Below are 26,246 nucleotides of genomic sequence, written 5' to 3' on the forward strand. Positions count from 1 at the left end.
TCCACTAAAAGAGACATTGAAACATGCAGACTCTCTCACCCTTGCCAAGTCTGCTCACCTTTTGTCAAGATGTTTTGCTTAGTATTCATAAACCTTTTGTATTTGATGTTGACTATTTAAATCAGTTATTATCTGTCAAAGTGGGTCTCTGCAAACATTTGCGATATCAGAAAGAAAGAAACAGCAAGTTATTATAAAGCATAACAAAACCCTGGGATTTTTCATAAGCTATAGAAAGTTTCCATCATTCAGCTAGGGATGTTCCTTGTGGGAAGCACACAGAAAATGTTCTGAAAGTGAAATATAGAACCAAAACAGCCAGTCTGATTCACGAAAGTCTTTCAGTGTACCTAAGGAACTACTATAGGCTCCATTAACATAACAGCTTAGTGCCAAATGCTATCATTAAAATTGACATAGAGCTGATCATGGTGCAGACTACAAAGGTCCCATCAATACCAGTGAGCACAAGAGGAAACCTCATCTGAATAAATATATCTTGACAATTTTCAAGCTGGTGGAACTATTGTGCTTTATCCCTTCCCAATATTCTGTTAGAAAAAATAGTTCATTTTCCTTAAAGTAATTCCTGAGCTCATGAAAGGAGGCAAACAAAGCACTCAGCACATAGTTTCTAGGGTGGATAGAAAATGATTACATTTTATTATTCACTTGGAGATCAATAAACACACTTCTAGCTAAGTATTTAACACCCCCACAGCCACTGAAAATACAACCTAAACTCTCAACTCATAAAATCCAAATTACATTTCCTTTTCTCCATACACAGAAGCATGATGCGCCAAAACATACCACAAAAAAAACAGTGAGAATCTAGCTTTTTTCGCATTATCCAAAGCATCTTATTGAGAAGATGCTCTTTGACCAAGGGAACAGGGGAGAGAATTCCAGAGCCAGAGACCTGAGAGCAGTGTATTTTGTCAGCAGTGACCCCTCCTCACTCAAGGAGACACGAACCCCCTTCCCAAAGGAAGGAGGGAATCAGTTAAAGAGATCGCTGAGGAGCCTTGCATAGACTCACCGTAGAGAAAAAGAGGTGTAAAATAGGCCCTTTTAAATAAATATTTTTGAAATGATGGGCTTGCTGATACAGACCACTTAACAGAATTTAAATAGTAGACATCGCTGGGTAACAAACTCCCTTCACTCCAAAATACCTAAGCCAAGTAACTGAGTGTAGTGAGCAAAAAAAATGAATTACCCAAAAAACCAAACCAAACCCCTCCAAGCACACCCCCAAAAAAAAGAAAAAAAAAAATCCACAACAAATAGAACAGAACACCTGGAGAAGGAGGGAAGGTGTAGTTATTATTTTACCACACTGTATTTCATAAAAAAAAAACCTGCTATTTCAAAAGACTGTTGCAAATTTATAAAAAAATAAAAATCCTAATGACGCTGAATATATGCAATAGGGCCATGCAAGAATGGAGAGATGATGCCTTTAACAAGTTTTTCTGTTATGGTTACATTCAAAGCAGACAATTATGCAAATAAAAAGAAGGAAAACTCCGTAGAGGAAAGTACTTCTCTCTCATAGGAATGAAAATGAAAATAGTATTAATCATATGGCTCTGGAGAATTTGCTATTAAGCACTACTAGGGACAAAAGATAAAAACAATAATTCAAATGCATTTCAACTGTCATACACATCCATTAATATTCTTTTCTCTCAAATTTTACATTTCTCATTTCTTTTCTCAATGAAATAGGAATATGCCTTAGGAGGAGGGATGGAAGGCAAAGAAAGCAAATCAAATGGAACAGCAACAGGTAGGTGAAAAGCAAGCCATGCTTCAAGTCAAGGCAGCTTCTTGGAAGGATTTATATTATTGCACAACTGAAATACTATGCTATGATTTTGGATTTATTTGCTGAGGAGTGTATTCCCAAAGCCAAACAGAAAATGCATAGTTACCCAGAAAATTTCATAAGAAATTGTCCTAATTTGTCCATAACAATTTGTAACACTAAAAATGCAATAATTTATATTTTCCAGTGAAAACACACTTTTTTTTTCTTTTCTTCTTTTTTCTGCTTTTCAGCAGACAATTTCCAGAATTGGCATTGGCAGGCTCATCCATCTCATGGCAATACTTGGTAAAGCAGACTGATGCCTAAGACACTCTCCCTTTTGGTTGGGAAAAACAACATAATTTTCTTCTAACTGGATAGTGAAACAATGCATAAGTCAAATGGTAGGACACCTGCACTCAGTGCAAGATATAAGAGAGGAACAGTACAAAAATCATGCGACTCTTTTATATGGAGAGTCAAATGGCCCTTAACTAGAGGAATAATCAAAATATCATCCAGAGGTGAAGGTTCAAAGGCCTTTTTGGACAAGACAATTGACAAGTACACTCCAGTAAAAATGCTGTTCTGTTCCTACCAGCACTTCAGACAATGCTGTTATGGAATTCTACCTTCCTCCTCTTCAGTTGCTCAAGCAAGGTGTTCCATCTCAAAATCAAGACAGGTATCTATACATATTCTGTCTGGCCATCAGCCCTGCTGATACACCTGGACATGTGCCTCAGTAACGTTCATTCTGCACACACAGTCTGGCCCTTGTTCACTTCTCATTTTCAAATGGTGCTCTCATTACTCCTCTGGTATCTCATCCCTTTCACTGTACCCATGTAGATACATGTGACTGAACCTATTACCTCCTTCATACACTGCCCTTCAGGGACAGTTCATATAGCCGTCTTGCTTCCATGTGCTGCTCACTGGACCTTATATTTCAATAAACTATTTATCCAACAGAAATGGTACGATGGCCTTTGGCAAAACTTACCTGAAATCCCCAGTGACCAGAAATCTGTATAGAGACATCCATCTGAAAAAGAGGTTTTCCGGGACTTTTCGTACAGCCCGAGTAAAAACTGGATGTTGTCTAAGAACAGTTCTTGCAACACAGAACACAACTACTAATTTAGAAACATGTTGTGTTTTATCAAACCCAATATCTGCTTTATGAAAATATGATTCCCTCCCTACCACGCTGCTGACCGATATGTTCTGCTGCTTTTCACAGAAACTTAGTACCACGCTGTGTTTTCACGTTGAGATGAAAATTGGAAAATAGGTATACAGGTTTATTCTGTCATCTTGACAATCTATTTTTCCTTGTGATATTTTAATCCACTTTCCATACTTTCAGCATTAATAACTTCTGACAAACTTTTCTTCTCCCATGAAGATAAAATCCTCAATAAATGACCTTACACTATGTCTGAGGCTCGGAACATGAATTTGTTTCCTTTTATCACTTTGTACTAAAAAGGAAGAAAATGAACCATTATTAAAAAGGGCTTTCCTCCCCTCCTTTTTAATTCTCCTTAGGAATAACAGTTTCTTTTCCTTTTATCTTTTCATTCTGAACCAGAGGTACAGTCCTATTATATCACTTGCTGATGCCTTTAAGCATAATATTTCAGCTCAAATGCATCCTTAAATCAATGAAAATGAATTAAATTAGTACCTGCAGGCAGAATAAATTAAATAAAATGTACAATAATACAATTCTTACACATTCTTCTCTGTGCAAAAACATTAATATTCTGTGCCTGACACTCAAATAAACAATTTTATCCCACTAAAATGAAATATCTGCATTTTCATTTGTTTTCTTTACCTATTAAAAATTAAGATTTTTTTGAATGACAGTAATCTAAGAGAAAAGGTAATAATCTATTTTCCCACAGAGAAAAGGAAGGCAGCCAATTCTCATTTACATTTTAAGGAATTGTACCACTTACAAAAAACCCTGGTTTTCTAGGACTGAAAAGTGAATTTCTTTCTTTACCCACAGAACAAAACAAAACCAAGAGTGGAAAAGGCGATCTGCGTTGTTTCACACACATATTTCTGCTATTGATACCGGATTTTTAGGAGCAAGAAGTCTGTGCACATCCTGGTCTCTGCTTGAAACGTGAGTAAGGATGTGAATTTCTGATAGAGATACCCACAAGAGGCAAGGCTGAGCACACACACACACACATTTAAAATGAGACACTGAATATTCAGTGACATTGTCATCTCTGATTATTCCAGATAAAATTGGGATTTGCATCAGTTCTTACTCTTAAGCGTTCGGCATCACCTCCCACATCTTTGCTTACAGAGTCTCAACCAGGTGTTATGAACCTTTTCCAGTTCACCCACAACAACAAAAAAATGCGCCTTGATTCACAACAAAGGTCAAACTGCATTAGAAATTCCTTAGTCAGACAAATAAATTGTGAAAATGAGCTTTTTGACAACTGCTATTTCCATCGCATCAACAAACTAATCTGTGTGATAGCCATAAATCCATCAGGAATTAATTATTTTAGGAAGTAATAAGGTTGCATTAGTGCCTTGAAACACATGCACTCAACTAGGTCTAGATCAGGCAGTCATCCAAGGGATACTCCACTGTTCCCTCTCTCTTCCTCCAAATGATCTAAAGGGAAAGGGGTTTGTGCATCTCCCAGAACTCATTTTTCCTTTGAAAAATAAGGAAAGATAGAGAATACTGAACATGAGCTTTCAGACTCGCTTTCCTTTGCTCCTTTCTGCCTAAAGTCTACCTAATTACCTTAGCTAGCCCCAGCCTTTAAACACATGACGATTTTCATGTATTAACAAACCAATTTGCCCAAGCTGCCTGCAAAGCCCAGGGGTTTCTCAAACTCCAGCCTCATGCCATAACCAACAGGCCATCCACTGGCTTTGCAATAGCTAAGAACCCAGAGCAGTTTTCAAATGTTCATGTGAAGTTTCATTTCAGCATAGCTAATGCTGCCTACAGGAGAGCTCATCTTACGCCAGAGTGTGGGCATCCTCTGCTGACAACTCAGCTGATGACAGCTCTCTGGAGTCCACGTCGGTCTGTGGACAGCCAGAGACTCCCTGTTGGGTACCAACACACAGCGCTCAGCACCTCGCTGCCAAACAGGGCCTGGTGCAGAGAAAGGAATCAGGAAACACATCCCGGCCAAACTGAAATCAATGGCAAACACCTGTTCACCGGCAGGCCCCAGATTAAACCTCACACCTGGAAAACCTGCTTTTGAACACAAAAAAGACAGCATTTGCATTAAGTTACTTTTTAAATTTTGGTGGTGGTAGTCTTTTCAAAGACCTGTGGAAGCATCTACTAATTTCGGATGACGTCTGAGCGAGAACGCTTTCTTTCCTAGGATTTGAAACAGACTAAAAAGAAAAATTATTTCCTCTTATTTTTTAATTAGAATTGCCCGCCCCCCAGCAGGTGGAAGGACACTGCCTGCAGGAGCTTTTTTTGTTGGCTAAAAACTTGGTTTATATAATCAGCATGGTAATTAGTGCACTCTTTGCTATTAAAAGGAACTCATTACTGCTATATTTTGCTGATTGATCCATACTCATGAAGCAATTTAAAAATGTAAAAAGCATTTTGTGAACCACTTAAAATAAAATCTTCAATATGAATATTTGGAAAATGTAACTGACAGTTGTCTTTGACTAAACTCCAATCTATAATTCTCCAGCAGTTCAAGCAGATCTATGTGGAACTGGAAAATGAAAATAATTACCTTAAGTCAGATTGTTTTCTGCTACTTGTCAGATTTCCTTTGCAAGGGATGGGGCCTGTTAGATCAAGTAAATGCTCACCTCAGATTCTGTGACACTTTCCCAGGTCATCTTGCGATCAAACTAATCGACCAACTTCCTACACAAGCAGTTGTAGAGTCACTGGACTCCCCTGGATGACTCTGCAACTTGCAGCAATGCTGCTCTTTTCCCTAAGGGCTCCCAGGAGGCTTGCCGTGTCCATGAGTCACACAGAGAGATAGCCTTCTGAGAAGCTATCTTTTGGGGGAAAAAAAAAAGAAAAAAAAAAAAAATCACCTTTACTCAAAATGAATGATTAGCATTAATTTGAAACTGTTATAGAATGAGTTACTTTCAACTTCATACTCTCTGCCAAGTTTCCTCATGCTTCAAAAAGAACTGATAAATTATCCAACAATTTCTAATATTGAAATGCAAGGAGGAGGGAGAAGAATGGGAGAGAGATGACAAGAGGGTGGATACGTGTCAACTGTTGAAAGAATTTCCCTTATTCAGGGAAATCTCAAGTGAAATTCTGCCTCCAATGAAGTCAACATATGACTCGATGAGCTCAACAGTGCTTCAGCCTTGACCTACTGCCTTGAACTCCATCCTCTAGTGCTTCTAATAAGCAGCCTGTTCCTTTCTGACCGGCTCAGGTGCCACTTCATTTCCAAGCCAGCTGTGGCTCTGAGGCTGACCCCATTCTTTTAGGCATAAAAAAAATATAATTGATTCTTCCATCACCACGGCAATCCAATCTGGTATTTATAGGCTCCACTACAGTGCCAAATCATTTTACAAACTGAAAGAACATCACTAGTAACAGAAATGGATACTTTTTTGATAGGGATCATAAGTAACTATGGCTGGCCCAATTCACCCGCCATTAAAGTAAAAAGCACACTTCAGTGAGAGCCAGGTCAGGCCCTAAAATCATGCAGTGTGGTCACACTGCTTACAGTAGGAAAAGAATATGGATTTCAGCTCAGACATTCACGAGAATCAAGGTAGGTCACTGTCCTGGAGGGTATGAGGACAACCAGATCACTGTTCATGTACTTCTGTGTAAATTTTGATGGGCATTTTATGTGGACAAGTGATTGCCACGATTTATTCAGATAATTTTCATTCTGTGCTCTCACAGACACATTCTCCTGCCAGCACTAATGCTACCGATGTGCTGTTTCAGAGCAATTTCTTTAAGATAATGAATTTCAATATTTAAAGGTCTATTTCCCTACTCTGTTCCTTCCCGCTTCCATTTTCGAAGAGGAAAGGATTATGCTATTTCAGCCTTTACTCTTGCTTTTTTAGTGCATTAAGTATTTTTAGGCTCTTTTTTCCTTCCACAAAAATGAGTGCTTATAACATTCATTTTGCTTTAAGAAATTTATTTTTGCTTTCAAGCTGTGGAAACACTTCTTAGTGAATATTATTTTTATCTTTCTTGGAGATGTGTGATTTATTTTTAATTGCTTCTTTAGGTCAGGATGTTGCTTACCAGTATGCCTACATTTACTGTGTTCATTAATTTAAGCTTTTTAAAAAAGTAATATATCAAATCACTTTTTTTTTTTTTTCTCCTGGAAAGGGAAGTCATTGTAGATAGAGAGATCAATTATTAATCAGCATTAACCTAAAGTAAAAAAAAAAACAAGAAGCATCTTAAAGACTCGAGTGCTCTTGAGTGAATGAATTTATACCAGATCATACTTTTCCAGCAGAAGCTCTCCTAGGAAATTAAAGCAGAGGGAGATGGAGGTCTAAGCCCTCAGAGCTATTGAAGTCCTTTATTTTTATTTCAAGGCAAAAAAACCCCACTTAAACAAAACAAAAAAAAAAAAAACCCCACAAGGAAGGAAATGAGAAAAAACAACGAAAGAAAAAGAACAATCTCCAAGGTCACACAAAGATATACATGACAACAAAGAAAACAGCCAGCTCTTCCAAATATTAAACTCCAGTTAATCCAAATCCAGCTGTCCATCCTCTCAAAGTTAATATATTAGTATATTCATAGAAGTACAGAATCCTAAACCCAGCAGAATAAATTGTATCATCTACAGATTTCAACAGATAAAAAAGGATGTATTTACTTGCATTTCCTGCAGTTTAATTTAACAAATATTTTAAAAGTACACACAAAAAACTCGGAAAAAAACCACTGCTTCTCAATCTGATATAACATGGATCATAGGGAGAGCTCATAAACCAATTTATAGCCTCTCCTGCTAAGAAGCAGTGTATTGAAAAAAAGCCAGTCAGAATCGCCTTGAAAATGTGATTCAGTGATCTCGTATTCACTATGTTTTACATAAAGCATAAAACTAGCTTTTAACTCTAACTAATAACATTACTTTTTTCTTTTTATCCTGTATTTGGGAAAGTAAATGTGGACATAATACTATAACTATCACACTGCCGCTCAACTTTCTACCACAGAATAGAGTCAGCATACAGATAAGAGTTCATCCATTTCTGTGAATAAATATATAAAAATTCGTGTAACAGGTAACAGTTAGGAATTAAACTCTCCAAACAGATTAATTCTAACTTTGCATAACTAATGTTCAAAACCAGGTAACACTGAGGGTACCAGGAGCCCACCGTTTAACCCCTGCAGTGAAATCCAACGCGCAGCTCTGTGCCCGCCGACGCTCGGGATGCCTCAGAGCCAGGGAAGGGTCAGTGCAGCAGCCTGTCCCTGACAGCAGCCTCTGCTGCGTGTCAGATGCCCAAGAAAGGAGCACAGGAGCCAGCCTGAAGCTCTTCTCAAAAAAGATCATCTTTCGCTTTGAAGTACAGCATCAAACCTAGAAATGCAGCCCCTTGTAACGCTGGGACATGTCACTGAGCACCAACCCTTTTCCATCATTTCCATTTCGCCAAGATCTGCTTCAGATCAGACCTCTGGAACCCTGTGACTCGTCAGTCCTCATCTGTCTCATATTATTTCCTGATTTATTATATTTTTAAAACTAAAGTAGTGGGGGTTGGTTGGTTTGAACGAAGGACGAGGCTGTTACAGAATCAGGGTGACTCCATTTTAACAATGTAATCAAAATTAATTTCCTCTCCCTTTTGTCAAGTTCTTTTCCTGCCCTTCAAGATCTTACCATAACATGCTCCTGTGCAATATATTGCTTCATTTTCCTTTGCTTTCCATTTTAGCCAGTTTAATGCCATAGGCACTTTTCAACTGAACAAACTGTATTTTCTTATTTTTCTAAGGTCAAGTACATTCCAGCTTTATTCCAGTTTTGAAGCATATCTTCTGCCCACTTCAGACTATCTCTTTTTTGCCTGTTTTAACTCTTCTTTATCTAGTAACAGGTGAGTCCCTTCTTCAGAAAATGTCACTCATTGCTGTATGAACCAAATATCTGAATATGGGCTTAGGCCTGTACGAATGCCTCTGTGACCTACTCGTTGCTATAGAAAGGTGGAGCGATGAGGAACCCAGATGGGAGTAACACAGAAAGAGGAAACCATAAACTACAGCAGCATCATTGATCTCCATCAGAAAAAGCAAAGCTGAGAGCATGTGAAATGCATTTTCCTGGAACCACTCTTCCCAAGAACTGAAAGTAAAGAGGGAGACCATAGACCAGAAGAGGAAAGTCAGCTGAAGAGTCCTGCTTCTCTGGGAACAACAGGCAGGTCATTCTCCTGAAGATGGTAGGGAGAAGTACGTGAGTCCACTGATAAAAGGAGATCAAGGAAGAAGAAAAAGTCAGTAAATGAGAAGTTTGCCATACATCCACATAAAGGAAGCAACCAGAAAAAAACATTGCAAGAAAAGGCTCATCTCCAAAGCACCACGTGAACTTTGTGCTGGAGGTCTTGGGTTTTAATAACTAATTTATTCATTACCCCAGACTAATGTGACTCTTAACACCAAATGAGTCTATACAGTCAGCTGAACTGATTTCTTCTTTTATCTCATGGAGCTGACCTTGTGGACACAAGTCAATCTGTACCAAGAGGCTGAGCATCAGAGCTGTCCCCGGTGTGGCCGACATAGACAGCACCAACATGACCCCAGGAGCTGTACCTACGTTGGGGGGGGGCACTGCAGTTGATTTTCCTACAAAGGCACACCCAGGAAAAACACTTCAATAAGGCTTACGGTGCTGTTAAAAAGCCACACAGCACTGCCCCATTCACACCTTTAAAAGCTTCTCTGCTTATAGTGTCCTCAGAGTGAAATTCTGAAAATAAAAGCAGCATTTTAGAATCCCAAGTTTTTCCTGTAACCAACATACTTGCACATATTTGCCGTGTCCAGCAAAACATCAGCTAAAGCGAGCCTAGACAAGGCTTTTTTTTTTGCTCTGAAGTCTTATTTTAAATTTAGATAAGGAATAAATTATTGCTAGTCCTGCTACACTATGTTCATGCTGTTCCTTTCATGCTATTCTTGATGCTACAGAAGGCAGTGCTATTTTTTGAAGATTTCATACGGGGGGCATGCAGGTGCCCCCCATACGCTAATGGTGGCAAAGGGACCTATCATTTGGGGATTAGTGGAACTGACAGCTTTAACCCCACACCGCTGCTGTTCTGGGCTGTAAGCTGCCTGCCAACATTTCGCCTGCTCCTTTTGCACCTCTTTAATTTTCAGGACAGGTAGTAATAGATTTCTTTGGAAACACGACACAGCTTATACCATCTACTTTTTGAGAGACTCTTACAGCAGCAGCAACTCCTCGCCTTGCCCTACATAAAACTCATGAGAAATGGGCTCATGATCAATTACTAACATTTCTCTTATATCTTATTACCCATTTTACATAGCAAGGCAGCTTCCAAGTGCATCAGTCTTGTTTAAAGAAAGCCAGCAACTTTTTTCAGGGAAAGAATATAATATAGAAATAGTGATGTGCCTCAATGAAGGATACTAGACCCTTTTATAATGTGTTACCTTTTATCTCTTCAGACGTCAGTACACAAGTGAAAATTTCATATTTCTTCTCTCCTCAGAAAGTATTTGCCTTCATCACAATGACACAACTTGTGACTGTTCAGCATAACTGCAGTATCTAAACCTATTTCAAAAGAAAGAAAGATGAAAGAGACTACAGCACTATACAGAGAAAAGAGAACTAACATGAATGGAAAGGCAGTACCAGGCCTGCTTGTTCTACCTAGTACAATTAGTATTTAATGCTAATAATTCGTATCTCAGTGAGACACAGTTACCACTGACAATAACGCAGGCTCCAATAACATGGAATAACATTATATGCATGCATTTAATATAAACACTGCGAACTTCACCCTTTTCACTTCCCTTCACAGATAACCCCACACCAACACCATTAAACTTATTAATATCTCTGGCTGGAGAAAAGCAAAAACCCCTCTGCAATATTTCATTTCCTTTGAATGAGCTTTCAGTCACAATCTACGTTTTTATTCACACTAACATCCTTTGCTAAATTTATAAGGATGTGTTTCACTAACTGAAAACAGTGCATTTGCTCTCGATTGCACGGGTCATTTCAGGTTAGTTGTTGATTGAACTGAACAAGTGTTCCACAGAAACTTGTGACAACCAAGATTATCATCTGACCCCCTGAGATTACCCAGAGAGGCCCACTCACTGAACTGCTCTGAAAGCTGAGTTTGGCAAATTGAGAAAAATATTTGTATATTCAGTGACAGAGGAGATACCTCCTGCTCGCGTGGGACATGTACAGTGGCCTTGTGTAACAGAATTAATACTTTCTGTATCTACAGAAAAACTCATGTGTCCTAGCATCCCACAGACACGTTGCCCAGTTACACTTTGATCACCCACATCTAGATCATCTTCCTTCCTTCCTATGGCAGATCTATAATTTGTGGCAGAAACACTTGATGTGAATCTCTAAACGACCTTGTATGACCTTGTACTTTGTACTACTAAATTTCTCCTAACTTCTAAATTTTTCTAATTCTTTCTGTATTATATTCTGATTTTCCCTGAGTAGAGAATGCTCTGTAAGTTTACCTCAGCAGATTTCATTAGTATAAGTCTGCTTGTTGCACTGAGGTCACTAGAAATACAAAAATATGAAATATAACCAAGCTGGAAACTTGGAGGAACTCCACTGGGAACCATTAGGAACAGGCTCAGCAGCACGATTATTCTCCTAACTATGCATAAAAGGACAGGAAAAGCCTCTTATTCATCATTTCTATGTAGAAGGACAGAAAATTAAGTCATCACATATAAAAAAACAACAAGTAGAAAATTAAAAAAAAAAAAGTTTTGCATTATAGGCAGGTTTCCACAAGCAACTATTGAAACAAGTGCTTAGTAATAGTCATAAGAACATTTAGATGATTAAGACTACAGTGTGCAATCAGCTCAATTCAGGCACACGTTATACACGTATTGTTCCTGATTCCCCAAGGCACACAGAGATCAATACCACAGTTTGAGACCAGGGCCAGCTTTTTTTTTTTTTTCCTTCTTTTTTTTTTTTTTTTTTCCCCAGCACGGTATTTTTAAACTAGATGCTCCTTACAGTAACACAGATCTGCATCAATCCAGCTGGTACCAAGGGAGATACGTACATCGCAAATCAGTTAAAATTTATTTTAGAATCAAGTCCTATGATTCAACTTCAACATTCAGATGAGAAAAGGCTACAGGCAAAGCCTCTGCAAGCCTATTATAAGGGGGAGGAAAGGGAAAAAGTTATGACATGTGGGCACTTTCATTGCATTAGCTCTTAATGGTATGGCTCTTCACTGCCAACAGCTCCAAGTATTACAAAAAGCTCTTACTTTGCCATTAGCTGCTTCATGGTGGTTTTAAGCTGGTTAGAAGCCAAGGTCCAGCAACCTTGCAGCAGGGAAAAGCTTACAGGGGACTCTAATGATGATCAAGATCTGTACTGTACACCATGAAACTGAGAAAAAGCTACTTCCTTTGTCACTCTTTTAATGTTGCCCTTCTTATTCTGTCACTTCACCCAAGACAGGTTCCACAGTGCCATGTATCTAGCCCCACGCACGTAGCAGCAGGTGAGCTTTTCTGGCCCTGCGTCAAGCAGCACGCTTAGCTCTGCTGCTGCTATTCCCTTTCCCTGCTTCTGCTTTTCTCAGTCCTAGAAAGATCTCTATTCTGACTAATCAATAATTCAAGGGCCTCTGAAACGTTATAAATGCTCTATTTTTGTAACATTTATGCTTAATTGTGCAACTAGGAAAGATCTGTTAGCAATGACAGAAGAGTGAGTTTTTCCAGCACATACAGCTGAAGGTGGAAATAACACCTGGGTTTTGACCCATAGCAACCATGGTAGTGCCATCCAGCAGACTGGAGGATAGATGGTCACTCCAAACCTCTATGTACAGTTTTGGGGAGAATTTCTCCCTCACCCCACACAAACATTGTCAGCTGGGTGTCAGACACACGGAGTTCTTCAGATGGATTTATTGTAATAAATATGTAAGCAAAGCGAAGGAATGGAGTTCTTCAGATGGATTAATTGTAATAAATATGTAAGCAAAGCGAAGGAAGTTTGGATTTGCCTTTGTAAAGCTTTTCAATTTTTAGTGAAAGGTGGTCACAAAGTTGAAAAGCCAGTCTGGTTTTGTTTCCATCTGCAGGTATCATCAAAAGCGAGGAACAGGTAGTAGTGTCAGTCAAACCCATGCCCTTCAGCAGGTAGAAGTGTCAAGGACTTTTCAGGAAACATGAAGAGAGAAAGCAAAAGAAAGGGAGAAATGATTTTCCCTCACACCACCGTTTGCACTAGCTGGCCTTGATGAGGCTCCAGGAAGCTTCATTTCTCCTTCGGCCGCTGCTTTGCCAAGCAGCCTTTGATGTTGCCCCAGGCAATTAGCATCTAGCCTTTGGCTTCTGCTTGGCTGGACACCTTTTGTTGCCATTTTTGATTTGGGTGATCAGATCTTATCAATTTCATATATGTATGACTCTTTTTGTCCATCTGGACAATTATGTAAATCTTTGATGTAATCTTAGGCTTGATCTTTTTATTTTTATTTAATTCATTTCAATGGTTTTACTTTCTTTCCTCTCTACAATAGACTCAGAAAATCCCATTCTTCCAGCTCGGTGGAATGCCTCATCCACTTTGATTTTTCTATTCTTTTTTTGGGTGGGGAGGAGAAATACGCTTTCTTTGTATTTATCTCATTTTACACTGAAAACGTTGAGTGCATGTCTGCCAGAGCCAGATATCCCATGCCCTTCTGCTCAAGGCAATATATCTTGCCCTTATCAAGCAGGGATATGTGAGATTTAGAATAAGATGGCTGCTAAAGCTGTGAACTCCTGCCTATTACTCCTACATTAATAGAAAGAATAGTAAAAAGCTGCCATCGGATCTCCTGCTCATGATACTTTAACTTATTTCTTCCTTGACTGGGAAAAAGCTGAATTTAGATTAGACCCGTAGCAGTGAGGTGCCATCGTCTCAACTAACTCAGGGAGTGGGAGAGGAATGTTCGACCGAATGTTAGTAATTTTTTTTTTCTCATTTTTACTGTTCATTTTTGATCCTCACTTTTCATATACGTTCCTTTTGATCACATCTTGTGACTTTTCAAAGCGTTAGGCCTGCTTCAAAGAACAGTAATGTCTAAAGGTCTCCATAATTTTAACCCGAAACAAACTGTATTGCATACACAGATCTACCTTCAAATTCATTTAGCAGCTTCCCCAGTACCACACCACAAACCAGAAATCACTGTAATGAACATTAATTCTGCAAAAGGTACTAACTGCAGGCATTTGGAGCCTCTCTAGCAGGAGGGTGCCCTTATCTAAACAGCCAACCAACGCGAGGGCCTCATCTAATGCCTGCAGGCGGCAACCCCGACACACCGCATTAAAGATACATCCCCTGTCCTGGGAAGTTTACACAAGGAAATTACAGCATAGCTATACAAAGAAAGATTACTGTTAAATAAAAAAGTATGAAGTACTCTTGCTAGAAATAGCTTTTAAAGGAAAAGCTATGTAGTCTAAAGAAAGCAGGGAACTCTTCCATTTTAACTTCCAGAAACTTCTCCTTGCTCAGAGCACCCCTAGTTCGTACATCCGTGCTCAGCAATGGCCCCACGCAGGCACCAGAGCCAGGTGCTGCCACCAGCCCCGCTCTACAGGGCATAATCGCAACGCTTGGACTGTATTTCACAGGAATGTCTGACCACTTCAAGCAAGCAGCCTTCCCTCACTCGTTAGTAAACACACTAACGTGAAAGTCTGAATGTTACAGAGTCATTTCCATTGGAAAGGTACTTTTGACATCATCTAGTCCAACCCCCCTGGTTCAGGCAGGGTCAGCAAGAGCTGCCTCTCCAGGATTGTGTCCCGTTGGGTTTTGAATGTCTCTGCAGGTGGAGACCCCGTAACCTCCCTGAGCAACCTGCTCGGGCACAGCGCTGGGCTGTGTTGCACCATCATCCTACAGACACGAGACTGTGCAACACGACTAGAGCCTGGGGAGGGAACCCCCTGGGCCATGTGGCACTTGTTCTCAGTCATCCCCCCCAGCACAGCATGAAAAACCTCATCTTCCAGCACAACGACGCAGTGAGTATCTTTACTAGCAACGCTCCTGAAGTGGTCGTTGGTTTTTTTTTATCCTTTCTGAATAACCTTATTCAGGAGAAATGAAACAATCATCAACGCAAAACCAAAAAGCAAATGCTCAAAAAGCAAAGTCTCAAGTTTAGTACCATTGACTTTTCAGAGCATAAAAATAATGCAAGATGGCAAAGAACTCAAAAGAAAGATAACTTTCCAGTAAGATTAAATTGCCTGGGGTGACCAATGTTTTAGCAAAAAGCCAGCCGAGTTCTGCAGATAATATCTGAAGAAAACACAAACACGAGAACAAAATACTCTACAAAGAAAGGCACTGAAGCACCACCGCACATGCCTAGAAGCATTATAACAATATGCTGCAACTATTTCATAATACTGCAGCCCTGACATCTTACAGTGTTGGTGTTAATGCAAATCAACTTTTAACTTACTTTAGAATGACAGAACATTAAGCAGTATAAATTTTCATGAGGCTAACACTGTTGCGAAGGCACAAAAGCCATCGGAGAGGTCTGTTTAGATGGTTTACACAATACTATATTGGCATTTAACTTTCAGGTTTGGCTGAAAACACTTACTTGGGATTGATGCTCAGGAACATGAGCCTAACAGCAGTTTTCAAAGAAACAGCTATGCACTGGAATATGCTTCGTCAATTAAAAATTAAAATTACTCTTTTTTAGACTCTGATAACATGTGCCTTTTTTTTCTGAAATATTTTCATGTTTTAATCATCTTCTGACTGCATTATAATTTGAAGTCAGTATTATGTCCTTAAAAAATTTACAACCAAGTTTTCAAAAAAAAATCACAGCTACCTCATTTTGCCAAAAGTCTCTAGAAGCAGCAAGTGCACTTTGCCAAATGGCTTTGGAACAGCACCCAGTCAGAAAAATATATCATCTGGGTTGAGGCCACGTCTGCCCCATCCCAAACAGCTGAGCTGGGTGAGCAAATTCAAAACTTGTATCACTGTCAAAACTCAGAATCCTTAAAAAAACCCCCACAAAACAACAACAACAAAAAAACCCAACCCCACAACTGGTAACAAACGCTTCCACAAATGCTAGCTCAGATCCTCAGGCTCACGGTGAAACACCAAGTATCTACAGCATGCTAACAGCTGATGGCCTTAGTAGAACCTCCTCTTGTCCTCTTAGAACTTGTTGGGTTCTGATCAGATCTTTACCATCACCATGATAATTTTGTAATCTGTCAGAGAAGAGAACTAAGATGTTTCTGCAGCTCTTTTCCTCTTAAAAGAAATAAAGTTTGTAAAACTTATGCTGTTAAAATGGCAACCATACGGCTCTTCCTAGTTTTCTTTCCTCTTGCTTGAAAATTGTTTATTTCCACCTGTATATTGATTCATAGCCCCAGTAGTTTCTACAAATTACCTTTCCTCTAGAATATTATTATGGTGCCCTGTAATTACTACACCACTACTAATTACAGTCACCAACAGTACAGTGTGCTGAGTTGGGTAAATCATTATCTACCCAGGCTTAGATGTGACAAACTTGCTGGGAAAGAAATAAATTATAGATCAATACTACTGAAACTAGAATGATCCATCCCACTTAATTAGAACTACTGTATTACAGTACATTTCAGACAACAGATAAAAAGATCCAGTCAATTACTTATATGAAAGTCAAACCCTTAAATAAATCTTAATAAGGCCAGTCCCTAAACGACCACTCCACAGAGACAGTTTTTAATGCACAATCATGAAATAATTTAGTAGTAACACCATTAGCAACAGCTGGATTTCAAAACCCTAGCTCCTTAGACAGCCAGTATGAAACAGTAATGCTTCACAAGCCGTGCATGAATGGACCGGGTGGACGAGCTGAAAAGTTGTGCTTAGATTTCCAGAAGATGGTTTAGCTCAAATGTCTTCACAAAATATCTGTGTGTCAAGTTTATCAACACATTTTGGGAAATGGACTGAACTGGTTAAAAGGCTTGACTAGAGCAGGTATGCACCTACTAGTGTGCCCACCGAGTATCAAACTAAATCTTACCATTGGAAGCTGTGAAGGTCACACATGAGACTATGGAGTAATAAAGTATAATAAATTTGAAAGAAAAACCCAAACCACAGATATTTATTTATTCACCCTAGTTGTTAGCAGAAGAATGGATCCTTCCTTTAGTCCAGAATCCGTCTATGCGATACATCTATTGTCCTTTTACCCTTATAATTAACCCGAACAAGTTTGGGGCGAGAAGATCATCCCAAATTGCGTGGTTACAGCAGAGAACTGGAACCCTGCCCAGAGGAAGGACTCTGACAGAGGGCTGGGCTGGCATTCCAAGAGTCCAAGGCACACCTTCCGTGTCACCGTGCCGCTCCCTGACCAGCCACCCTCCTACGGCAGGGCTGGGGAGGCAGCCAGCACCCCAACGCCTCCCCTCTTGCAGCGGGAGGAGAGATGACTATGCCGTTCTGCTGCCTGGTCTCTGAGAAGTGCTGCCCCTCCGCAGGGCGAACGGCCTCCATCTGCCAAGATTCTTTTTATGAACTGAGCCACCACCTCCAGAACAGCCCTTGGGAGTGGATTTGGTTTTTATTTGCCTGGAGGATGTCATTTGCCGCTGGTTGGACAGGGGAAGGAGCTGACAGCAGCACTGGTTCGTTCCAGATTACTTTTCAGGGCAGTCAAAAGGCTGAAATGACACCTAGTATCTAATTAAAGAAACCAAACACACAAATGAATCAATATTTCTGCCTGGCACGCTGCTGGCATAGCATCTTAGAAAACGGACTTTCAAAAACAAAAAAACAATTTTATTTCCCTTGGAGAAGCTCCACAGAGTAACACCATCGACCGTTTTAGGACCGCCCTGGCAGCTCAAGCCAAACCCAGGGCTGTGTAGCAGACCACGTGTGGAGTATTCTTAACAGGGGAAATAACTAAATCTACCACAATGTTTTCTCTGCATTTGTACTCTTTTTCATATTAATTTAATATTTTTAAATACTTTGATTTGCCTATATCCACACAGAGACAGGCAGCGTGCATGTCCTGAAAAAAAAATATCCTAGGAACAGACTTTTTTATTGAAGTTTTTGCCACTCAAAAATACAGCAGGAGTTTTGGAAAATGATCTATCTTCAGGAAAGTAGCTCTGTGCATTCTTCATAAATAATCAAGGATACTTCAAAGACACCCGAAGAGTACTGAAATTTCTTCCCTTAACAGAAAAGGGTTTAAAGCATGTGGGCGGTGGGGGACACTAAACATCTAAAGGTGCAGGAACAGGCAGGCTTCCCGAACCACTCACAGCTGAGTGAAGCTGATCTGAGCGAACATTAAAAATTGGACTCAAGTGTCTGCATTTCAGCCTGTGTCTGTGATTGAGAATGGAATAAATGTGTTTCTGGCAATAATTACAGCTGTCGTGTTCCTTCACCCTCCTCCTCGCTGGTGTTAGAAGAGTGAGTTTCTGGGGAGCTCTGCCTTCCCCAGCAGCCTGAGCTCCAGACCAAACGCACTGATGAGCAATAGAAAACACTGATTTGGACCCAGAAGCTCTTGGTGGGAGCATGAGGTCAATCTCACACCTGGGACACTGTGAGAGGGGACGTTTTCAGACAGTTGCTTCTGCAATGAACGTTAATTATGGTGTGTTTGGGCCAATCTGACATGAATTTGTTTCCTGGTAATACCTAAAACTCAACAAAGATCAAAACCCTTTTGTGCTTGACGTTGTTCCTCAAAGCGCTCTTCGCCCTGAAGGTCTAACGGCCAGAGCGGGTGCAGGGGCAGGATTTTGGAAGGAAAACAAAAAAGTTGTGATTAAAACAAATGTTTGGGAGATCAGAGATTAAGAACAGAGTGAGGAATTAAGATTAATTCTCCCAGCTCCTGACTAGAGACAGACAGGGCTATCCCGGCAGGGAGGCTCTCTACCTCACAGCTACGTCACGGCCACGTCACTTGTCACACCCCGTGACACCACAGTCTCACCCACAGGCCGCGTTCCCCCTTCCCCAAGCCCCACCGGCTCCAGCCGCACCTCACCCCCAACACCCCCCGCTGCCGGGGCACTCCCGACCCCCTTCCCTGCCCGCACCCGCCACTCGCGGGCACAGCACAGCACTTAATTACTAATTAAGGCCGCTCGCCCCGGGCAGCCCCGTGACCCGAGGGAGGAGCACCGCCGCACCCTGCGCCGTGACGTCTGGCGGCGTCACCCACCGGCGCTGCCGTGACGCCCGCACCGCGCGACGTCGTGCCGGCCTGACGTCACGGCGCGTGCGCAGTCCCGCAGCCCCGGGAAGGTCGCAGCGGTGACCGGCCCCGCAGCCGCCGCCGCCGCCATCATGTTGTCCGTGGCCGCCCGCTCCGGGCCCTTCGCTCCCTACCTGTCGGCCGCGGCGCACGCCGTGCCCGGCCCCCTGAAGCCGCTGGCGCCGGCGGGAGCGCGTCGGGCCGAGAAAGTGCCGCTGGACCTGAAGCGGCCTCTCCTCTGCCGGGAGTCCATGAGCGGCCGGTCGGCCCGGGGAGGCCTCGTCGCCGGCGCCAGCCTCAACGGTGCGGGTCCGAGAGCGGCAGCTCGGGGCGGGGGCGGGCGGGAGCCGGGGCAGCGCAGGGCCTGGGGCCGGGGAGGCGGCCGGAGAGGTGTCCTCGGCGCGGGGGGAGCGGTGCTGGGTCGCGGAGAGGGGCTGGGGTTTGCTGCCGCCTTCACCTTTTACATATTTGATTGAAAATGAATCATTATTACGGTACGAGGCGTTTGTGGCTGTAGAGGTAAGGGCGGCTGAAAGCCCGCTTCCTGCTGAGCGCTCGGGGGGGGTTATCTTGCAGCGGGGAAGGTGCAGGGAGCTCAGCCGGGTGCTCGCAGGGCTCTGCAGCGGGAGCACAGCCCTCTGCTGCTGCGGGGAAACGGCTCCAGCAGCCACCTTGCTGTGTCCAAACCCCCCCTTCCCTCCTCTGAAGTGCCCCACTGCATTCTCCCCGGTTCGTGCAGTGTCCAGCAAAGCATCAGGCAGGTAAAGCATGCCCCAGATTGCCCTTGCAGGGCCTGACTTCCAGCCAAAGGGCAGCAGTTCCCCTGAAACAGCCTGATTTTGCATTTCCTGGAGAACCACTGCCCGTACCTGCTGAGGCTGGGCATGGAGCAGTCGCTTCGTGCTGTTCCACGAGATATTCCTGTAAGTCTTGGAGAGGGCAGTGCCTTGTGGAAGATGCTCTGAGTCACTACAACCATAGTAGTGACTGCATATGCCCCTCTGCCATAAGGGACCTGTTCAGGTGAAAATCTTACGCATTTCTAGCTAACTTAGCTAACATTTAATCTTATTCTAAGTTTTCATTAGCATCAAGCATGCTTTGCACCAGGTATAAGGAATTTTTAGAAGTTAATTGTATGGCTTGTTACTAAATGTGAAATATTTTAAGTCTTGATACTGAAATAAGTTAGTAAGGTTTACTCTCTCACGATCTTGAATTTCAGTTTAAATTCTCAGCCATTAAAATCCTACAGCAGATACCTTCCCTGTGCTGAATTAGTTGTAAATAAATGTAAATATTTTCCCCACTGTATTGCATGGAAATCCCTGAGCGTTTTTTCCAGCACTTTGACAGAATGGTTATTGTTAACCTCTGTTAACTTGGTGCCAACTGACAGGGAAAAAAAACCCAAACAACTAAATAGTTCTCTTCAAAAACAGAGGCTGCACACTGGCAAGCAATATGTCCTGTCTTTTCTTTGACTTACAGATTTTCACTGAGGGAAGCAGCTTTCTTTTGCTGGAGAAACTAATGGAGGGCCTCCCAGTGCGAGGGTACGCTGTCTTAGCTTAGCACACAGGCTGGAGGTGGGAATCCCACTTGGAAAGCTTGGGAATTGGGGAGTTATTAGCTCTATCCCTAAATCCTTCTATGAAATGAGCCTGGCAAACAGGGGACTGCAGGTTTAAAAGTTACTTACTGGGGCAGGTAGCTCTGGCAACAGTTTTAATAGAAAGTGAGATGCCTGATACTGCATTTTTTTTATATTAACCACACACTTAAGATTATTAAAGGCATAGAAGTTACTGAAGTCAAAGGAAATTATGGAAGTTTTACACTACAGATGTGCAAACTTTACTAAATCAAATTTCCTCATAGCAACTTTTTTTCAGGGAAACATTTAAATGGAAAACAGGTCTGTCTTTTTTTAGCAACTCCAGCAGGAGTTTTTCCTTGAAATCTTTTGAAAAAACAGATCACTTTAAATCCAGAACTTGTTGCAGATTTCTCTGCTCTCTTATCAGGCTTCACATAACCTTCAAATAATAGGTAAAAAATGTTTCAGTAAAAAATGTTTCACAAATCATCTTTTTATACCAAAAATACTTTCTGGAACCTATTTTCCTGCAACTTGAAATGTATAATTAGCAGAATCCTACCCAGACTTTGGAATTATTTTTACCATTTTTTCCAAAAATGCAATTTAAAAAGTATAACTTAAAATACATCATAGTATTTTTTTTTACCTGAAAGCGTTGTCATTGCATGTTCTTCTCCTTGCAGCACCTGCCAGTGTTCGTTGCGTCCATAATGATGTCACGGTGCCCGACTTCTCTGCCTATCGTCGTCAAGACGTGCTCGATGCCACCACATCTTCTCAGAGCAGCAGCGAAGCTAGAAAAGGGTTTTCCTACCTGGTGACTGCAACGACATGCGTAGCAGCTGCCTACACTGCTAAGAATGCTGTCACCCAGTTCATTTCCAGCCTGAGTGCCTCTGCTGATGTGCTGGCCTTGTCAAAGATTGAGATCAAGTTATCTGACATTCCGGAAGGCAAGAACATGGCTTTCAAGTGGAGAGGGAAGCCCCTTTTTGTGCGTCACAGAACCCAGGCAGAGATTACTCAGGAAGCTGAAGTTGATGTGTCTACACTGAGGGATCCTCAGCATGACTTAGACAGAGTAAAGAAACCAGAATGGGTCATTTTAGTGGGTGTCTGCACTCACCTGGGCTGTGTACCCATTGCCAACTCGGGAGATTTTGGCGGTTACTACTGCCCTTGCCACGGCTCCCATTACGACGCCTCGGGCAGAATCAGGAAAGGCCCCGCTCCCTATAACCTTGAAGTTCCAACTTACCAGTTTATTGGGGATGACTTAGTGGTTGTTGGCTGAGTAACGAGGTGCTTGCTCATTTTCATGTTCCTGTGAATGTACGTTCAAAAGAGTTACTGAGGGTCTGGAATACTGTAAAACCACATCATCCTGAAAACAAATTAGCTGTCTAGGTTCTCAACCAGAAGGATGTTAGAATACTTCTCTGTGTTCAATTTTAATAAAAATTTGGAGTGAGCACTTGTTCCTGACTTACTGTAACGTCTCTTTATTTGCGTACCGACTGGTAGCGTGTCTGCTCAAAGAGAAACTAGAGCAGACCCAGAATATAGCATGATTATGTTTAGGAAAAACTTCTGGCTGCAATGTTAAATGGGTTTGTTGGGTTTTTTTGTAGAATATTTATGGAGCCCTTGTGAAAGGCTGCTGAGTCAAAATAGACACTGAACTACAAAACCATTGTTTCCTTAGTGCCACATTTTTTTTTAACCTTTTTTTTTAAAAACTATAGTATGGGAAGAAAAGAAGATCTAAAAAAGATCTTGCTATAACTTTTAGTAATGTTTGGAGTAAGTTTCAATATCGAATCCTATAAGATGTCACCCTTTTCCTTCCAGTATATTTTTTCTTTATTTTCAAAGGAAGTGAAGGAAGAAGTAAATAAAAACCTACCTAGAAAGGTAGGTAGCATTTCTGAGATAACTTATAGTTGTTTACCTGAAATGGTTGCAATGTAATTTTATGCTTAGACAAAAATAAGCATGTCATATTAGAATTACAAAATTATTTTTTTACTTGCAGATAAGATTTAATCTTATGTATATCTAAATATCAGATGACGTGCTTGGGACACTGGAAAATTTATGACACTTTCTGAAAAGAAGTTGAAAAGGAAATAAAAAGGGAAATCCAAGTTTCACAGAGAAAAAAATAAATTGTAAGAACCAATCAGTCTGGACTAATCTTTAATGTTGGACATCGCAAATGGTTGTGTTGCCATCAGAGATATTTTAGGGCTCGATGTGTGTGTAAATTACTGTTTCACGTTACCAATAGGCTAAGCTCAATAAAGGTCAAAACCCTGAAACCTCTCTTACCTTGATGCTGACCCTGAGAGCAAGGAGAAACAAGTGCAGCCAGAAACAGACCTTTCAACCAGCACTGGTCCTAGAGTACAAAACAAAGGTAGCAATTAATGCCTACAGTACCTGAGGGGAAACAATCTTTGCTGTTTCCAGAACAACAAAAAAACCCAACCAACCACCAAACTGTCTTGTCATTCCTGCTTGCTTCCCGTTCTTTCCTGCTGTTCTGTCAATGCTGCTGTCTCACACTGCATTAATACGCTCCTCCAGTTGCAAAACAGAAAATCCAATCCTTAGACCTCCCTGAGTCTGGAATGTTCAGCCTCACATGTACCTCATGGAAAGCTGTGATGACAGCTGGGCTAAAGCTGAAGTTTTAAATGGGATTAATCAGAATATCGATGCCTTTGGCTCACCTGTTCTCAGACAATTCAGTGAAAAAAACCCCACCAAACCACCACAGATGACTACTAGAGGAGTCCTCAGGCATGTGTTTTACACCACTTCGTAAATTTGAGCTTTATCACTATGTCCACACAAACATACACAAGAACTGTTTTTGGTCTAATGAATCACTAAACCAGCACTGAAAGAGGTGTTCCCAACTTGCCTCTGAATAACTGATACTCACGTATTGCCTTGTATTATAGGGCTGATCTTTCTTCAAATTTTGTATTTCAAGAAAAGCTTAGTAACTCCCAAAGCACTGCTCATCTGCTCTCGAGTAACTACTCTTACTCTTTTTAACCCCCAAATTACATTATTTAGCCCTAACCTTTGTTCGCATGATCACTAAGTGGTGGTACCAGCCAACATGCCCCCTGTAAAGCAAGGAACGGCCAGGGCAGTTCTGAGTTGACAAGTGACCACAGTGAAAGCTCCAGTAGTTATGTCCCAGCTGAGCTTGAAGGGTCACACATGAAATTACTCACACAAAGTAAACTGTTACTTAAATTACACCAAACGGACTCCATCAAATCTTACCAATCTACAACTAATAACAGCACTGTGACATTGAGCACATCTGAGATGAAAACAGCAGCTTCTGCTGCAAACAGGAGATGCTGGTGATGCCTGTTTCCATCAGGCAGAACAGTTGAAGAAGCTGAAGTACTGATTTTTAGGCAATGCAGATGTGATAGCCTCCATCCTCTCTTCAGCTAAAGGCTAGGTACTTTTAAAGTGGCAAAAAACCAAACCATTCCTAATGGGCCAAGCATGCTTTAGAAAAGAATTTACTAGATTCGAGATTTACTAGATTTTTTTACTAGGATTTATTGGAACTTGAGAAATAAACGACTCTGTGCTCTGTATGATTTTCTTTTCGAGCTGCAGTACGAAGTCACACTTTCCCTCGTGCCTCTTCCCATCCGCCACACGGTCAGTCTGCTCTACCCGGCCATGCCAGCATCCCGCCTGCTGTGGACTTTGCCATCTTCCCGTCCGCCACACGGTCAGTCTGCTCTACCCAGCCAGGCCAGCATCCCGCCTGCTGTGGACTTTGCCAGGGTGGCAGGAGCCACAAGTGAGCTTGGTTTGATGCTGGTACAGGTTTGCCAGGCCGGTGGGTGTTGGTGCCTGACGTTTCCCAGCAGTGAAGGTGTAGAGCAGAAGCCTGTGCCAGCGAGAGGAGCTGCACTGCCTGCCGTTCATCCGCACCTCGGGTACCGAGCGGCAGCCCCGGGGCTGGTCCTTCTCTGCTCCTGCAGCACAACACCATCTTCATGAAGCTGCTGAACAGAGCTCGTGTTTATTTAACAAAAAATGCTCTTCAGAGAAGGGGAATAAAGATACTAAAATCAAAACATAATTTTTAATATTTGACATTTCAAAAGCCTTATCTTTCCTTTTCTGTATCTTCAGAAGAGGCACAATATTTTTAATGGTTACTGCTGCCAAGGGAATAATTAGTGCGGAGACTCTAAATGAAAATTCCAAATATGAAGACATTTTCATGGCTAACGATGTGGGCTTTTAACCCTTCTGATTTGTCAGGTCTACTAACACAGACATAGGACATAAGACAGCTTCCCACACAGCCTCCATACAGTCATTAATGCCTGTTCCTGCAGCCCAAGTGAGAGAGGGCTCCCCAGGGCCGTGCTGGGCAGCAGCACAGTTCTCGGGGACACGATTGTCACCAACCACCAGCAAGATCCACATGAAGAAGAAACTCTATGAAGAGGGTTCTGAAGCAGTTCAGGTCAATCTGAAGAAGGGAGGAGTCAGGTCCCCAGGTAAAGCAGCGTTAAGTGTCTGAGAAAAACATTTCTCATCAGTAGAACTGACAGAAGAACAACAACCCTTCTCCAATCTTGGAAAAGGAAAAAGTAGATAATTTATAGATGGAAGGAGGGAGTTTAAAGCCACTGAAGGCTGAGTGTCCTCTATGGATAAGAGTTTTCTCAGCTACCTACAGATGATGTTTATTTTACGTGTTAATTGCTTTTATCCTCCATAGAGCTGGTAGCATTATTCATTATTCAAATGATTCACATTCTAAGACAGTTTTTTGGTTATTTATAGTGTTGGGAAGCTCTGGCTGTGATCTGTATTAACGGTGCCAGATTTCCTGCTTTCAAGCAATTTCTTTTCCTTATGTTTCAGTAATAGTTTAGAAGAGATGGCTAAATGAAAAATACCTTTCATGTTAATAATGCAGGTGATCCTGTCTCTGAAGGACTTCAGCACTTAATGCCCATTAAAGTCTTGCAGTTTTGCTGACTGCTACACGTTCTGCAATCACCATGAAAATCCAAATTTTCTCTCATCATAACCTTTTACAAATGTGCTGTTTCCACAGGCTTAGATCAGAAGTAGCCATCAATCTGGGGGCCTGCTTTGATATATCTAGAATCTGGTGGTGTTCAGGGTGGCTCCCCAGGCTTTAGCACCTAATATACT

General features: G+C 41.5%; 1 protein-coding gene across 1 annotated transcript; it reads left to right on the top strand.

Annotated features, from left to right (window-relative positions):
* The first annotated feature begins 19,445 nt into the window (after window positions 1-19,445).
* On the top strand, window positions 19,446-22,508 carry LOC106888355 (cytochrome b-c1 complex subunit Rieske, mitochondrial). Its single transcript, XM_014942521.1, has 2 exons — window positions 19,446-19,723; window positions 21,707-22,508. The coding sequence occupies exons 1-2, from the start codon at window positions 19,513-19,515 to the stop codon at window positions 22,315-22,317; spliced, it is 822 nt and encodes a 273-aa protein (XP_014798007.1). The 5' UTR covers window positions 19,446-19,512; the 3' UTR covers window positions 22,318-22,508.
* Window positions 22,509-26,246: the final 3,738 nt, after the last annotated feature.

Source organism: Calidris pugnax, unplaced genomic scaffold, assembly GCF_001431845.1.
Source record: "Calidris pugnax isolate Ruff unplaced genomic scaffold, ASM143184v1 scaffold28, whole genome shotgun sequence".
Taxonomy (NCBI): domain Eukaryota; kingdom Metazoa; phylum Chordata; class Aves; order Charadriiformes; family Scolopacidae; genus Calidris; species Calidris pugnax.

What these genes read in the sequence shown, in the direction of transcription:
- LOC106888355 (XM_014942521.1), top strand. Translation starts at nt 19,513, where the DNA reads ATGTTGTCCGTGGCCGCCCGCTCCGGGCCCTTCGCTCCCTACCTGTCG. An exon ending in CGCCGGCGCCAGCCTCAACG is followed by an intron (nt 19,724 to 21,706) that starts GTGCGGGTCCGA and finishes TTCTCCTTGCAG; the next exon opens with CACCTGCCAGTGTTCGTTGC.